General features: G+C 43.4%; 2 protein-coding genes and 1 long non-coding RNA gene across 5 annotated transcripts in view; 1 reads left to right on the forward strand and 2 right to left on the reverse strand.

Annotated features, from left to right (window-relative positions):
* Positions 1-2,116, forward strand: part of LOC127623649 (uncharacterized) — a 2,358-nt gene extending 242 nt beyond the window's left edge. Inside the window, exons 1-2 of the long non-coding RNA XR_007968080.1 lie at positions 1-1,766; positions 1,890-2,116. The exon at positions 1-1,766 is cut by the window's left edge and continues 242 nt beyond it. This is a non-coding gene — a long non-coding RNA (uncharacterized LOC127623649). The remainder of the gene's footprint in view (positions 1,767-1,889) is intronic.
* LOC127623617 (transcriptional repressor protein YY1-like) overlaps positions 1-7,264 on the reverse strand; it is an 11,510-nt gene extending 4,246 nt beyond the window's left edge. For all 3 annotated transcript variants that reach the window (XM_052098028.1, XM_052098027.1, XM_052098029.1), the window contains exons 1-2: positions 6,648-7,264; positions 3,147-3,309 (exon numbers count right to left, since the gene is read on the reverse strand). In XM_052098028.1, coding sequence (XP_051953988.1) covers positions 3,147-3,309; positions 6,648-7,176 — 692 coding nt within the window. In that variant the 5' untranslated portion in view covers positions 7,177-7,264. The remainder of the gene's footprint in view (positions 1-3,146; positions 3,310-6,647) is intronic.
* Positions 7,265-9,376: 2,112 nt separating this feature from the next.
* On the reverse strand, positions 9,377-15,237 carry LOC127623984 (ena/VASP-like protein). Its single transcript, XM_052098549.1, has 6 exons — positions 15,175-15,237; positions 14,907-14,955; positions 14,656-14,716; positions 11,654-11,714; positions 11,519-11,576; positions 9,377-10,154 (listed from the first exon to the last, which is right to left on the reverse strand). Exons 1-6 carry the CDS (start codon positions 15,235-15,237, stop codon positions 10,117-10,119), a joined length of 330 nt encoding a protein of 109 aa, XP_051954509.1. The 3' UTR covers positions 9,377-10,116.

Here is a 15,237-nt window from a genome sequence, read left to right on the forward strand (position 1 = left end):
CAGAATCACAAAGAAAACTAGATAGGTACATTTCCTGAAGAAAATGTGAGTGGTGCTTGCCATGGCAAAACTCGTCAAATAGCATGTTATAGCTTGTTGCTAAGAACTAAAATTATGGTCCTAGAATGTTGCTAGCATGTGTTTTTCATGATGGTAGCATGTAGGTGTTATTTATTTAGGTTTATTGTAACTATGCAATGCTAACATGTGTTAGCATGATGCTAACAAGTTGTCATGTTTTAACACTTCGCTAGGCGATGCTAGCATGTGTTATCATGATGCTAGCACATATTTAGCATGTTTTAGCACTTCACTAGTTGATGCTAACATGTGTTAGCATGATGCTAGCACGTTTTTAGCATGTTTTAACACTTTGCTAGGTGATGCTAGCATGTGTTAGCATGATGCTAGCACGTTTGGTAAGCACCACTAATGACGGTGTATGACAGGGTTCCCTCTTTTTTCAACCAATGACTTGAAAGCTCATTTCCACGCTCAAACATTTAGTCTTTCCTCCTGAAAGTGGCACCAAAATCATAATCACAAATTGGTAAAACTACACTATTGTTTGAGGAGTAATCATCATAGATACAGAATGGGTTCTAAAATGGGCGGGGTTTAGCGGCACACCCTTGTCTGTAATTGGTCAGGAGTTCTAAACGAAATGATACATTTTATTTTCAACTCTTCACCACAACAGAACACCCGATTAGCGTAATAAACCAAATATGAATGACTTTTCCAGGCCTGGAAATCATCATTTGAAAATTCCCTGATATTTCCATGACTGTGGGAACCCTGTAAATGTCCCATTTGAGCTGTTGTCAAAACTAAACTAAATATAAATATATACTTATACATACACAATTCTGCACAAGTTGAACTGTGTGGAAAATGCTGATCAAAACAAACATGAGTGATTAGTAAATTATAATCACCCTTTGCTATGGGTGGGGAACGTATAACCCCCGCAAGGACTTTTGAGAAATCATTTGAAAAGCAAAAAACGGCCTTGATTCAATAAACCTGGAAAAACAAAAAATACTTTCAAATAATTTGAAATGAATAACTTGACACCAGTGGTGACACCAGGGCCAGTCAAGCCTTCTCTGTGAATAACGCAATATTTTAATGATCGCTGCCAATTTTATTACATTTTTTAGTTTTTTTACATCCTGTTTATAACGGACAAATTAACTTAAACGCGCGTCTTCAGTGTCCAAACGCTTAATAAGTGTTAGTGTTTCACAGTCGTAAACACACGACTGTCCCAACTTCACCGGAGCGTGTTCATCGATAATAATTCGGGATGCACCGAAATTTCGGACGGTGAAACTTTTCGGCCGAAAATGGCACTTTCAGTTTTTGCCCAAAAGAGAAAAAAAAGGCCGAAAATATGTGCTCAGATTTCACTCTGGATCGATCTAGCCCTCATCACAGCGCTACCCAACAAAGGCCGATCATGTCTAGGAGTGATGGTGGTGGTGTAGTGGTTAAAGCACATAACCAGTAATCAGAAGGTTGCTGGTTCGATCCCCACAGTCACCACCATTGTGTCCTTGAGTAAGACTCTTAACTCCAGGTTGCTCCGGGGGGATTGTCCCTGTAATAAGTGCTCTGTATAATACATTGGTACTCAGAAGGTTGCTGGTTTGATCCCCACAGTAACCACCATTGTGTCCTTGAGTAAGACACTTAACTCCAGGTTGCTCCGGGGGGATTGTCCCTGTAATAAGTGCTCTGTATAATACATTGGTACTCATAAGGTTGCTGGTTTGATCCCCACAGTCACCACCATTGTGTCCTTGAGTAAGACACTTAACTCCAGGTTGCTCCGGGGGGATTGTCCCTGTAATAAGTGCTCTGTATAATACATTGGTACTCAGAAGGTTGCTGGTTTGATCCCCACATTCACCACCATTGTGTCCTTGAGTAAGACACTTAACTCCAGGTTGCTCCGGGGGGGATTGTCCCTGTAATAAGTGCTCTGTATAATACATTGGTACTCAGAAGGTTGCTGGTTTGATCCCCACAGTAACCACCATTGTGTCCTTGAGTAAGACACTTAACTCCAGGTTGCTCCGGGGGGATTGTCCCTGTAATAAGTGCACTGTAAGTCACTTTGAATAAAAGCGTCTGCCAAATGCATAAACGTAAATGTCAGCGGTGTGGACATTCTTCAAAGTTTCTGATAAGGACATCAAATTAGCGATCTGCAGTGTTTGTTCAGCAGAGGGGGTACGGTGACGAAGAACTTCTCCACGACAGGTTTAATACGCCACCTAAAAACACGACATCCAAAAACACACAGAGTACAGCAAGAGATTCTACAGGAAAGCGCCCCGATCCACAGCAGTGCCACAACTAGCGCAGCTACACCACAACCTGAAGCGTATCTAGCGGAACTACCCGTTGCCAGAAGCAACAATCCCCTTGACTACGGTCGCATAAACAAAGACGGCTGTCCTTTGCTTGCGCGGATTGCACACAGGTATTCACTTGTACTTCAATAGAAAGCGTCCAATATGATGTGTATAGCGATCACATTCCACTCGTTCTTGAGGATACATCTGTCGTTTAGTTCAATTACTGCTGTTTTAATTAAGACTTGCATATTTCAACTTTTTGAAAGATGTTAGCTAAGTTCATTACTTGACTGTTGTTTTTCATATAATAGTTTTCTAAAACTTAACATTATTTGGATAATTGTTAATAAAATCTGTAAAATTAGATTTTTACAGAACTGAATGAAGAATAATATTTAATATAGTTTTAATATATTTTTTGTCCAATTTTGGTGTTACTTTCAATAAAAGTGTGATTTATTTTATTGGTTTGTAGTTTTTCAATTCAGATTCATTAAATTCATGAAAAAGTATAATATTAATACAATTATACACAAAAAAAAAAATAGGTAAAAAATAAAATTAATTTTTTTTTGTTTTGATTAGCATTTTTCACACAGTTACAACTTTCCCAGAATTGTTGTTTTATATCACTAGTATCGTTAATCTTTAATATCCTCAAAGAGTGCGGAAAATCACAAGTACTCAACATACACACACGTGTACATTAACGTCATCAGAATAAAACATGACAATCTTCATCACGTCAGTCTTCAGTGAACGGCAGTATCGTGCCCTCACCTGGCGAACTCTGCCAGCTGTTTGGGATCGGACAGGTCGATTCCTGGGATTCCTCCGGGAGGGAGTTTCTTCCCCGTCATGTATTCCGAATAATCAGGAGGAGAGTTATCATCGATGACCTGTTCTTCCACCACCGTCTCATGATCAATGTCCTTCTTGTCATCTGAAACAACAACTGAGATAGTAAATAATGGCAATGAAACGCATGACAGTGCGACCCATTATTTACACATCATACAGCTCAACGCTTTCAGAGAATTTGGAGTCAAATAATGCCCAAAGTGCACTTTGGTTTTAGCGTCTGCGTACAGTCGAACGTCTGCCTTATAAAGTAAACATCTGTTGACAGATTCTGGACTATTCTCTTCAGCCGTTTAGACCCATAAAGATGATTTATATCCCTTGAGGCTTTATTTCAGTGCCACCGGTTGGAACAGCTTTCTGAATAGCCCCTCCCTCCTCCCCTGTTGGCTGATCACACAGATGGCCCCGCCCCCAACTCACCCCATTGGTTGAGTAAGTCAATGTTGTGTCAGGATGGATGGGTCGAAGAATTTTCATAGTGCCACATTGTTTTAAATTAAGGAACGACTGGCTTACTTATAGTTGTCTCTGCATGTTTAGCTGTGATAAGAGAATATATTCAGACGTCCGCTTTAAGTTGTACTGTTGATATCAGCATTTTATTGGCCATCTGAAATCAATCAAAAGCAACTTGAATATCACCTGTACAACTCAAAACTCCAGTCAATCTGGTAAAAGACTTTTCAAAACAGTTTTATATTAATTATTCTCACAAACAGCATCTTTTAGCCGTAAAAGAATATTCCGGGTTCAATACAAGTGAAGGTCAATGGACAGCATTTGTGTCATAATATTGATACCACAAACATGTCGGGGGGGTCTGGGTATCTCAGCGAGTACTGACGCTGACTATCACACCTGGAGTCACAAGTTTGAATTCAGGGCGTATTGAGTGACTCCAGCCAGGTCTCCTTAGCAACCAAATTGTCCCGGTTGCTAGGGAGGGTAGAGTCACATGGGGTAACCAAATTGGGCCAGTTGCTAGGGAGGGTAGAGTCACATGGGGTAACCAAATTGTCCCGGTTGCTAGGGAGGGTAGAGTCACATGGGGTAACCAAATTGTCCCGGTTGCTAGGGAGGGTAGAGTCACATGGGCACATGGGGTAACCAAATTGGGCTGGTTGCTAGGGAGGGTAGAGTCACATGGGGTAACCAAATTGGGCTGGTTGCTAGGGAGGGTAGAGTCACATGGGGTAACCAAATTGTCCCGGTTGCTAGGGAGGGTAGAGTCACATGGGGTAACCAAATTGTCCCGGTTGCTAGGGAGGGTAGAGTCACATGGGGTAACCAAATTGTCCCGGTTGCTAGGGAGGGTAGAGTCACATGGGCACATGGGGTAACCAAATTGGGCTGGTTGCTAGGGAGGGTAGAGTGACATGGGGTAACCAAATTGTCCCAGTTGCTAGGGAGGGTAGAGTCACATGGGGTGACCAAATTGGGCCGGTTGCTAGGGAGGGTAGTCACACAGGGTAACCAAATTGTCCCAGATGCTAGGGAGGGTAGAGTCACATGGGGTAACCAAATTGGGCCTGTTGCTAGGGAAGGTAGAGTCACATGGGGTAACCTCCTCGTGGTGGTGATTAGTGGTTCTCTCAATGGGGCATGTGGTGAGTTGTGTGTGGATCGTGGAGAGTAGCATGAGCCTCCACATGCTGTGAGTCTCCGCGGTGTCATGCACAATGAGTCACATGATAAGATGCGTGGATTGACGGTCTCAGACGTGGAGGCAACTGAGACTCGTCCTCCGCCACCTGGATTGAGGCGAGTAACCGCGCCACCATGAGGACCTGCTGAGTACTTGGGCATTCCAAAATTGGGAGAAAATCTTTAAATGTGTGTTCCAGTGAGACACTTCCAATGCAAGTCAATGGGGTTTAATCTGTAAACATTAAAATACTGTTTTAAAAGTATAGACACAAGACATAAACAATATGTGTGTTAACATGATTTTACTGTCATTAAATCACTTATTAACCACATCTGTGTGAAGATATCAGAGGGCGACCGATAGTGGACTATGCCGATAACTATAGTGGTGGGAAAGTCCGACAACCAATTAATCGGCCGTTAGTTTTTAAAAATGATTTATAGAATATCAAAAAAAGTCTTATACTTTCTTTACTATAGCAGACAAAGACAAAGAGTCCAAAATGAATAAAATCCCAGATGCAGTTTATTGTTCAACCAAAATCCTAATAATAACCCGAAGATTTAGTGCGTAATGTGGGACTTTTAAGTATAAACAAGTCTGAAACACACTTATTTTTAAATGACGCAATAATGTAACGTTTCGGCATTTTTACCATAACCGAGTTCCAAAAAGCAACAATCAGGACCGATAAATCAATAAAACCGATACATCGGTCTACCTATAAAATTAGAGCCAATTTTACAGATTTGTTGACATGATAACGTAACGCTGTGAACCTTTAAACAACTTTACAGCTCAAATAATCCACTAGTTTTAACAGAAGAATTAATGTAAGAGCTTTTATAAAATTATAAACTTCACATTTCTGACTTTAAACCTCCAAAAATTGCCCCATTGACTTCCATTATAAGTGTGTCACTGGAACACATTTAAAGTAAACGAGTGACGAGTCGAAATGAATTTTTGTGCTGATCAATATTATGACACAAATGCTGCTGATTGAGATTAAATCCGGAATATTCCTTTAAGAAATATATTACAGCAATCATGACTTGAAAAGCGAAACCTCACTTAAACATTTCTGGAAATCACATTTTCTGTTGTACTTTTGACAAACAACATGCTGAGAAATATATTTCTGTGCACATTATTTTAATAACAAAAAATATGATTTGTTCATGAATTCAGATGTACATCCGGGTCCTTCACACAAACATAAACCCAAACTCATGTTTAATACATCAAATATGTTAATTACACTAAACGCAAATACACTGTAATTGGATGGACCCGTTGAAGCAGTTAATAATCACGTTATTTAATTTCTACAACAAACTCTACAATGAAACAACATTTTACAAACCAATTTAGTCCCAAGGAAAACGAAGCGATTGGAGCCTGTTAAATACAATCAGCCACAGATTCACAGATTAAATATTTCCCCATATAAACGTCACAATTCAAATCCAAAATACCTAAAAATTAAAATCAAGCGGAATGTTTATCGGTCGCCTGCAGCTCTCGCGGCCTCCACATGCAGCAGCAGCAGCGCGCTCGCGTCACACTGCACCCGGAGAACATGGCGGCGCCCATCCACACTGACAAACACAAACACACCCGGAGCGAACCGCTGGCATTCCCGCACGCACGAGCAGCCCGAACCGATCGTGAGAGGAATCTACGGGAACTGGACGTGCGAACGGGACGGACAACGCCCCGCTGAAGGCCCGGGACTCATAACGAACACAAACCCGCTTGCGACTCACCCGATGCCCACATCGTCACGGAGAACTCCCCCTCCAGCGTCTTGATCTGCACCTGCTTCTGCTCCCATTTCCTCCCGGTGGACTCCGCCGCTCTCAGGTAGCTCTTCTTGCCTGACTTCTTGCCGCCCGCGCCCGATTTCCTCCCCATCCGCCCCATGGAGCTCTTCCCCGCGACTGTCACCAGAGTCTGCCCGATGTATTCCTCCTCGGCGCCGGGCGCGGGCACCGGGATGAGGATCTGGTCCTCGAAGTCATCGTCCGCCCGCAGATCCGAATCGTCCCCGCCGACCACCTCCTCGCGGGTCTGGACCAGAATCACCTCCTGGTGGTGGACCTGCGACGGGTCGTCGGTGACCAGCGGCTGCAGCGCGATCATAGGCTGCTGCTCGTCATCGTCGTCGTCGTCGTCTTCATCTCCGCCGACCACCGTCGTCTCGATCGTTTCCACCTCGATCTCGTGTAGCTCCACGATCTCCGCGGGCATCTCCGTGCCGTCCGTCTCGATGTAGAGCGTTTCGCCCGATGCCATGTCGAAGTCCGCCAGCTTTGCGTTCTTTATGCGTTAAAACATACACACGCACGCGCTCAGTACTCTCCACTTCTGACATGAAGTCACGTCCCGCTACACTCAACTCACATCTCGCGAGAGCGATGGAGGTGGGACGCGCGCAGCGGGCACGCGCAACAAAGGGATAGACGTTTAATGTTAATTCTTAAAGTTTTAAAATATTTTCAATATTTGCAACTGGATTTGATTTTTTAAATCATAAAAATTATGTTAAATGTAATAAATGTATTAACATAATTATTGTAAAAAATTTAACATGACTTTAAATTCGGAATAATTATAACTTCTGTTTGTACCTGTGCCAAGAAGAATACAGAGAATATCATATGTTACAAATAAAACACAGATCTCATTATTTGAGGGCATTTTTGCCCCAAGCCCCTTGTTAATTTCTGACCCGGTTATGGTTATTTATTAAAGTACTTTTTATTTACAGCTTGGCTTCTCATAAAAATGTCACTGTTGTTTATATCTTTATGTGTATTGTTAATATTATACGGACTGAATTCATGTTTCTCATCATCTTAAAAACCAAATACAAATATAAATGCACTTCATATTTTAAAGTTGGTGCTTTCAATAACGATTTCTGGTGTATTAATTAAGATGGACGAGTCGGAGCGGACAGTGAAGGAACACGACTCAAACAACCTCAAATAAAAGGTCCCGATATAATTCCCATATTTTCAATTGTGTTTTCATAGTAAATAAAACATGGAACATATCTATAATAACATGTCTGTGTTCAAACCGTTGGTACTGTAGATTAATGTTTCAAATGTAATGTCAGATCTTTAAATGTGAATAATTATAAATAACATGTTATTAATTAGTTTTAGTGTTCTGAGTGACTCCAGTCAGGTCTCTTACTCCAGTGTTTCCCAACAGCTGTGCCGCAGACAATTATCAAATACATGTTTTCAGTGTTTATTGTGAACACCTCCTGACTCGTAAAATCGCCCCTCTGTGACACTTTCTGCAACGCTTGTCATGTGGAGGCGATTCATCCTCCAGAACCAAATTAAAACTGCCACGAGAAGTCGTCTGTCCAAGCAACCACACTGGCCGGTTGCTAGGGAGGGTAGAGTCACATGGGGTGACCAAATTGGCCGGTTGCTAGGGAGGGTAGAGTCACATGGGGTGACCAAATTGGCCCGGTTGCTAGGGAGGGTAGAGTCACATGGGGCAACCAAATTGGCCCGGTTGCTAGGGAGGGTAGAGTCACATGGGGTAACCAAATTGGCCCGGTTGCTAGGGAGGGTAGAGTCACATGGGGTAACCAAATTGGCCCGGTTGCTAGGGAGGGTAGAGTCACATGGGGTAACCAAATTCACCCGGTTGCTAGGGAGGGTAGAGTCACATGGGGTAACCAAATTCACCCGGTTGCTAGGGAGGGTAGAGTCACATGGGGTAACCAAATTGTCCCAGTTGCTAGGGAGGTTAGAGTCACATGAGGTAACCAAATTGGCCTGGTTGCTAGGGAGGGTAGAGTCACATGGGGTAACCAAATTGTCCCAGTTGCTAGGGAGGTTAGAGTCACATGAGGTAACCAAATTGTCCCAGTTGCTAGGGAGGTTAGAGTCACATGAGGTAACCAAATTGGCCTGGTTGCTAGGGAGGGTAGAGTCACATGGGGTAACCAAATTGTCCCAGTTGCTAGGGAGGTTAGAGTCACATGAGGTAACCAAATTGGCCTGGTTGCTAGGGAGGGTATAGTCACATGGGGTAACCTCCTCGTGGTCACTATAATGTGGTTCTCGCTCTCGGTGGTGCGTGTGGTGAGTTGTGCGTGGATGCCGCGGAGAATAGCGTGAAGCCTCCACACACGCTACGTCTCCACGGTAACACGCTCAACAAGTCACGTGATAAGATGTGGAGGCAACTGAGATTTGTCCTCCACCACCCGGATTGACACCATGAGGACTCAGAGCACATTGGGAATTGGGCGTTATAAATTGGGTATTTTTGTTGTCATTATGTTTGTAATTATAGTTTGTGGAATTTTCTTATGCAAGTCACTTCTTTATATATTATAATACGTATTATAAATTGAATAATGTTTTGTTTTACTGTACTAAGATGTTAAACATGTACACAAACACAGATAAATAATGTAATCACATGTAATCAAAAGAACGCTCATTTATCCAAGACATCCTTCACACTTTTATTTATTTTATTTTATTTAAATTTTTATTTCCAAACCAGGAAGCACTTGATCAAAACAGAGAAATCATAAAACAAAACAACACTTCACCGTGTCTGTGCAGGCATTAAACATTTTATTAACAACATGATCACAAATACTCTGGTGCACTGATGTTTTGGTGTTGTTTATTACATTGTAATAACAGTGGGAATTCTTATGACGCTTTTTCCGTTTAAAACTGAGAAAAATATATATAAGTCATTAAATACATATTATTGTACGGCAAAAAAAAAAACTCTTTAAAAAAACGATTTACCGAGAGGTGATGAGAAATAAACTGAAGATGTGCTTATAATGAACCGTTTAACACAAGCAAAGAACAATCCAGAATAACACCAATATAAAGGATAACTCTGATGTGCAATGACATCATTATTATTATTATTATTATTATTATTATTATTATTATTATTGTCCAAAACGTCTAAAACTACCTACATGAAAACACTACTATAATAATAATAATAATAATAATAATAATAATACTGAACAAAAATGAAAAGAAAACTCAAATGAAATCCAGTAAATCAGTGCAAGTGTCCTTCACCATCACATCTCAACGTTCCTGTCATGTTAGAGCCGTCCGACAGCTTTAATATGGCAGTAACGTCGATGACGTCATCAGGTCGTCGTGTTCTCTGCGAGCTACAGCAGGTTCTGCAGGTCGTTTGGGTCTCAGTACGGGATGAACATTATGTTGTGCTGATTCTACTGAGTTCATGTCTAATGGCTGTAAAACAACACAACATTGATTAGTAATGGTCACGGGTGATTGTGAGAGGTGCGCTGCTTGTCGTCCCTCTCAGACATTCACTGTAAAGTTTTTAGGATACTTATTTACATACTTCAATCATCAACATACCATCAATGAGTCACATGGGGTAACCAAATTGGGACGGTTGCTAGGGAGGGTAGAGTCACATGGGATAACCAAATTGGCTGGTTGCTAGGGAGGGTAGAGTCACATGGGATAACCAAATTGGCTGGTTGCTAGGGAGGGTAGAGTCACATGGGATAACCAAATTGGCCCGGTTGCTAGGGAGGGTAGAGTCACATGGGGTAACCAAATTGGCCCGGTTGCTAGGGAGGGTAGTCACATGGGATAACCAAATTGGCTGGTTGCTAGGGAGGGTAGAGTCACATGGGGTAACCAAATTGGCCCGGTTGCTAGGGAGGGTAGAGCCACATAGGATAATCAAATTGGCCCGGTTGCTAGGGAGGGTAGAGTCACATGGGGTAACCAAATTGGCCCGGTTGCTAGGGAGGGTAGAGTCACATGGGATAACCAAATTGGCCCGGTTGCTAGGGAGGGTAGAGTCACATGGGGTAACCAAATTGGCCCGGTTGCTAGGGAGGGTAGAGTCACATGGGGTAACCAAATTGGCCCGGTTGCTAGGGAGGGTAGAGTCACATGGGATAACCAAATTGGCCCGGTTGCTAGGGAGGGTAGAGTCTCATGGGGTAACCAAATTGGCCCGGTTGCTAGGGAGGGTAGAGTCACATGGGATAACCAAATTGGCCCGGTTGCTAGGGAGGGTAGAGTCACATGGGGTAACCAAATTGGCCCGGTTGCTAGGGAGGGTAGAGTCACATGGGGTAACCAAATTGGCCCGGTTGCTAGGGAAGGTAGAGTCACATGGGATAACCAAATTGGCCCGGTTGCTAGGGAGTGTAGAGTCACATGGGATAACCAAATTGGCCCGGTTGCTAGGGAGGGTAGAGTCACATGGGGTAACCAAATTGGCCGGTTGCTAGGGAGGGTAGAGTCACATGGGGTAACCAAATTGGCTGGTTGCTAGGGAGGGTATAGTCACATGGGGTAACCTCCTCGTGGTCACTATAATGTGGTTCTCGCTCTCGGTGGGGCGTGTGGTGAGTTGTGTGTGGATGCCGCGGAGAATAGCGTGAAGCCTCCACACGCGCCACGTCTCCACGGTAACACACTCAACAAGTCACGTGATAAGATATGGAGGCAACTGAGATTTGTCTTCCACCACCCGGATTGACACCACAAGGACTCAGAGCACATTGGGAATTGGGCGTTCCAGATTGGGTATTTTTTATTTACATACTTCAGTCATGTCAAAAACATACCATCAATGATCTCGTCTTTCATTTTGTGTAATTCCCGAACAACTTCTTCCAAAATGTCCTGTGGAAACATCCGTTTATATGAATGAAAGCGTCACAATCTGCTGATGAATGAGTGAATTGAAGGTTGTTCTTCACCTGTTTCATTCGGTCAAAGTCGAAGGCGTCTGAGTCACTGAGGCTTCCCACCGGTCGAACCCTAATGAGGGAATGAAAATTAGCTGGACCACATTCATCCCTTTTAATCACTCTTAAAGGGACAGTGCACCCAAACGCTCTCCTCATTTATTCACCTATTCATGTCATCCCAGATGTGTGACTTTCTTTCTTCTGCAGAACACAAATGAAGATTTTTAGAAGAATATTTCAGCTCTGTCAGTCCACACAATGCAAGTGAATGGTGACCAGAGCTGTGAAGCTCCAAAAAGCACATAAAGGCAGCATAAAAGTAATCAATATGACTCCAGTGGTTTCATCCATGTCTTCAGAAGTGATCCAGTTGGTTTTGGGTGGGAACAGACCGAAATATAACTCCTTTTTTACTGGCTTTGAAGTCTCTAGGCACGATCATGATTTCAAGCTCGATTACACTTCCTAGAGCTTGACGGATGCGTAGAGCGCAAAATGATGCTAGGAAGTGTAATCAAGCTTGCAATCATGATCGCAAATGACGACTTCTGATGTCAACATTTACAGTAAAAAAGGAGTTACATTTTGGTCTGTCTTCAACAAAAACCAACTGGATCACTTCTGAAGTCTTGGATTAAACCACTGGAGTCGTGTGGAGTGCTTGTATGCTGCCTTTATGTGCTTTTTGGAGCTTCAAAGTTCTGGTCACCATTCACTTGCATGTGGTGGTGGTGTAGTGGGCTAAAGCACATAACTGGTAATCAGAAGGTTGCTGGTTTGATCCCCACAGTCACCACCATTGTGTCCTTGAGTAAGACACTTAACTCCAGGTTGCTCCGGGGGGATTGTCCCTGTAATAAGTGCTCTGTATAATACATTGGTACTCAGAAGGTTGCTGGTTTGATCACCACAGCCACCACCATTGTGTCCTTGAGTAAGACACTTAACTCCAGGTTGCTCCGGGGGGATTGTCTCTGTAATAAGTGCTCTGTATAATACATTGGTAATCAGAAGGTTGCTGGTTTGATCACCACAGCCACCACCATTGTGTCCTTGAGTAAGACACTTAACTCCAGGTTGCTCCGGGGGGATTGTCCCTGTAATAAGTGCTCTGTATAATACATTGGTACTCAGAAGGTTGCTGGTTTGATCCCCACAGTCACCACCATTGTGTCCTTGAGTAAGACACTTAACTCCAGGTTGCTCCGGGGGGATTGTCCCTGTAATAAGTGCACTGTGCATCCGCCAAATGCATACATGTAAATATAAATGTAAGTCACACACATCCAGGATGGCATGAATGGGTGAATAAATGATGAGAGAATTTTCATTTTTGGGTGAACTGTCCGGCATTCCCAAAAAGTCCTTTAGACACCTGCAGATCATTCCGAATGCCGCTGCCAGGATCAGAGTAACTCCAGTCCTCAGGTCTTTACATCGTCTTTCAGTCACATTTAGAGTTGATTTTAAAGTACTATTACTCGTTAATAACTAGCGCAAGAGCCTTGGACCTAAATACATCCCTAACAGACCTCTCAGATCATTAGGATCAAGTCAGACATACAGAGGGTTCACTCAACACATGGTGAGACAGTGTTCAGCTTTTATGCCACCCACAGCTGGAATTAGTGAATTAGTACTATTGTGTATGAAATATTCTTTATATATAAGCTCGCCTTGTCTAGCGCATGTTTACATACCAAAACAAATTATAAACTGGATGGTTGCAAAAGTATTCGGTGTGAACAGCCCTGAGGTGGAGGTCTTATGCCATTGCGTCTTGCTCTCTTTTCAGCGTTTCTCAGATTAAGTGATGGGTTTTTAAAATGCTTTGTCAAGAAAGAGTTCAATTCACAAATTTGCATCTCTCAGGGGGTCTGGGTATCTCAGCGAGTATTGATAATGACTATCACACCTGGAGTCGTGAGTTTGAATCCAGGGCGTCCTGAGTGACTCCAGTCAGGTCTCCTTAGCAAACAAATTGGCCCGGTTGCTAGGGAGGGTAGAGTCACATGGGGTAACCAAATTGGCCCGGTTGCTAGGGAGGGTAGAGTCACATGGGTTAACCAAATTGGACGGTTGCTAGGGAGGGTAGAGTCACATGGGGTAACCAAATTGGACGGTTGCTAGGGAGGGTAGAGTCACATGGAGTAACCAAATTGGCCCGGTTGCTAGGGAGGTTAGAGTCACTTGGGGTATCCAAATTGGCCCGGTTGCTAGGGAGGGTACAGTCACATGGGGTAACCAAATTGGCCCAGTTGCTAGGGAGGGTACAGTCACATGGGGTAACCAAATTGGCCCGGTTGCTAGGGAGGGTACAGTCATGTGGGGTAACCAAATTGGCCCAGTTGCTAGGGAGGGTAGAGTCATATGGGGTAATCAAATTGGCCTGGTTGCTATGAAGGGAAAACAAAATGGGCCGGTTGCTAGGGAGGGTAGAGTCACATGGGGTAACCAAATTGGCCTGGTTGCTAGGGAGGGTAAACAAATTGGGCCAGTTGCTAGGGAGGGTAGAGTCATATGGGGTAATCAAATTGGCCTGGTTGCTAGGGAGGGTAGAGTCACATGGGGTAACCAAATTGGGCCGGTTGCTAGGGAGGGGAGAGTCACATGGGGTAACCTCCTCGTGGTGGTGATTAGTGGTTCTCTCAATGGGGTGTGTGGTGAGTTGTGTGTGGATCGTGGAGAGTAGCATGAGTCTCCACATGCTGTGAGTCTCCGCGGTGTCATGCACAACGAGTCACGTGATAAGATGTGCGGATTGATGGTCTCAGAAACGGAGGCGACTGACACTTGTCCTTCACCACCTGGATTGAGGTGAGTAACCGCGCCACCACGAGGACCTACTGAGATGCTTTTTAGGGCGTCTCTTCGAACAAAAATAAAGGTATGTCCTTGTCCAATAATTTATAAGTAAACACTTTGATCAGTCTAGAATCATTAGACATGTCAAAAAGCCTCTTTACATATTAGTGCTGTCATTAGTCCTCATGTCTGTTGTGACGTCTCACCTGGACACGAGTCCTGATCTCTCTGCAGAGTTCGCTCGATCCCACGGCTTCTTCACACCATCTGCAGGACAAATCGTACTGCCCCATCAACACTGAACACTCGTCTGAACTACAACACTGTGCATTAGGGACATCTACATGGAAACATATGGACTTTACACTAGAGATTTAACCTTCTGGTTCAAGTTAAACACACAAAGATTCTGACTAAAACTGCACATATGTGACGTGTGTTTTTGATGATACTGTACCCGACGCATTCTGCCCACGGGACACGGCTGACGGCGAGTTTGGATCATCCTGAAACAAATTAGCATGAAATCAAGAAATCACTTACTATAGAATCAAGGGTTTCAGATGCGTGTCAATGTTATTACAAATGGATTCCACACAAAACAATGACTTGAATCATGTTTTCAGTTACTGAGTTTGCAGTAAAGGTCGATTTATACTTCTGCATCGAACCTACACCGTATCCTGACATGCACCTCTTCAGGAATGGAACGTATGTCTCCTTACAAGCAAAAACAAGCATTGCACGGCTCTCTGGAACACTGGATTCTGATTGGTCAATGGCGCCAT

This window comes from Xyrauchen texanus, chromosome 30 (assembly GCF_025860055.1).
Source record: "Xyrauchen texanus isolate HMW12.3.18 chromosome 30, RBS_HiC_50CHRs, whole genome shotgun sequence".
Taxonomy (NCBI): Eukaryota; Metazoa; Chordata; class Actinopteri; order Cypriniformes; family Catostomidae; genus Xyrauchen; species Xyrauchen texanus.

Bases quoted from the DNA above. Each gene is read 5' to 3' on its own strand.
- LOC127623984 (XM_052098549.1), bottom strand. From the start codon at position 15,237: ATGGCGCCATTGACCAATCAGAATCCAGTGTTCCAGAGAGCCGTGCAA. The intron at 14,956-15,174 runs GTAAGGAGACAT...AATTTGTTTCAG, and splicing joins TGCAATGCTTGTTTTTGCTT to GATGATCCAAACTCGCCGTC. The intron at 11,715-14,655 runs GTGAGACGTCAC...TTCCCTCATTAG, and splicing joins AGATCAGGACTCGTGTCCAG to GGTTCGACCGGTGGGAAGCC.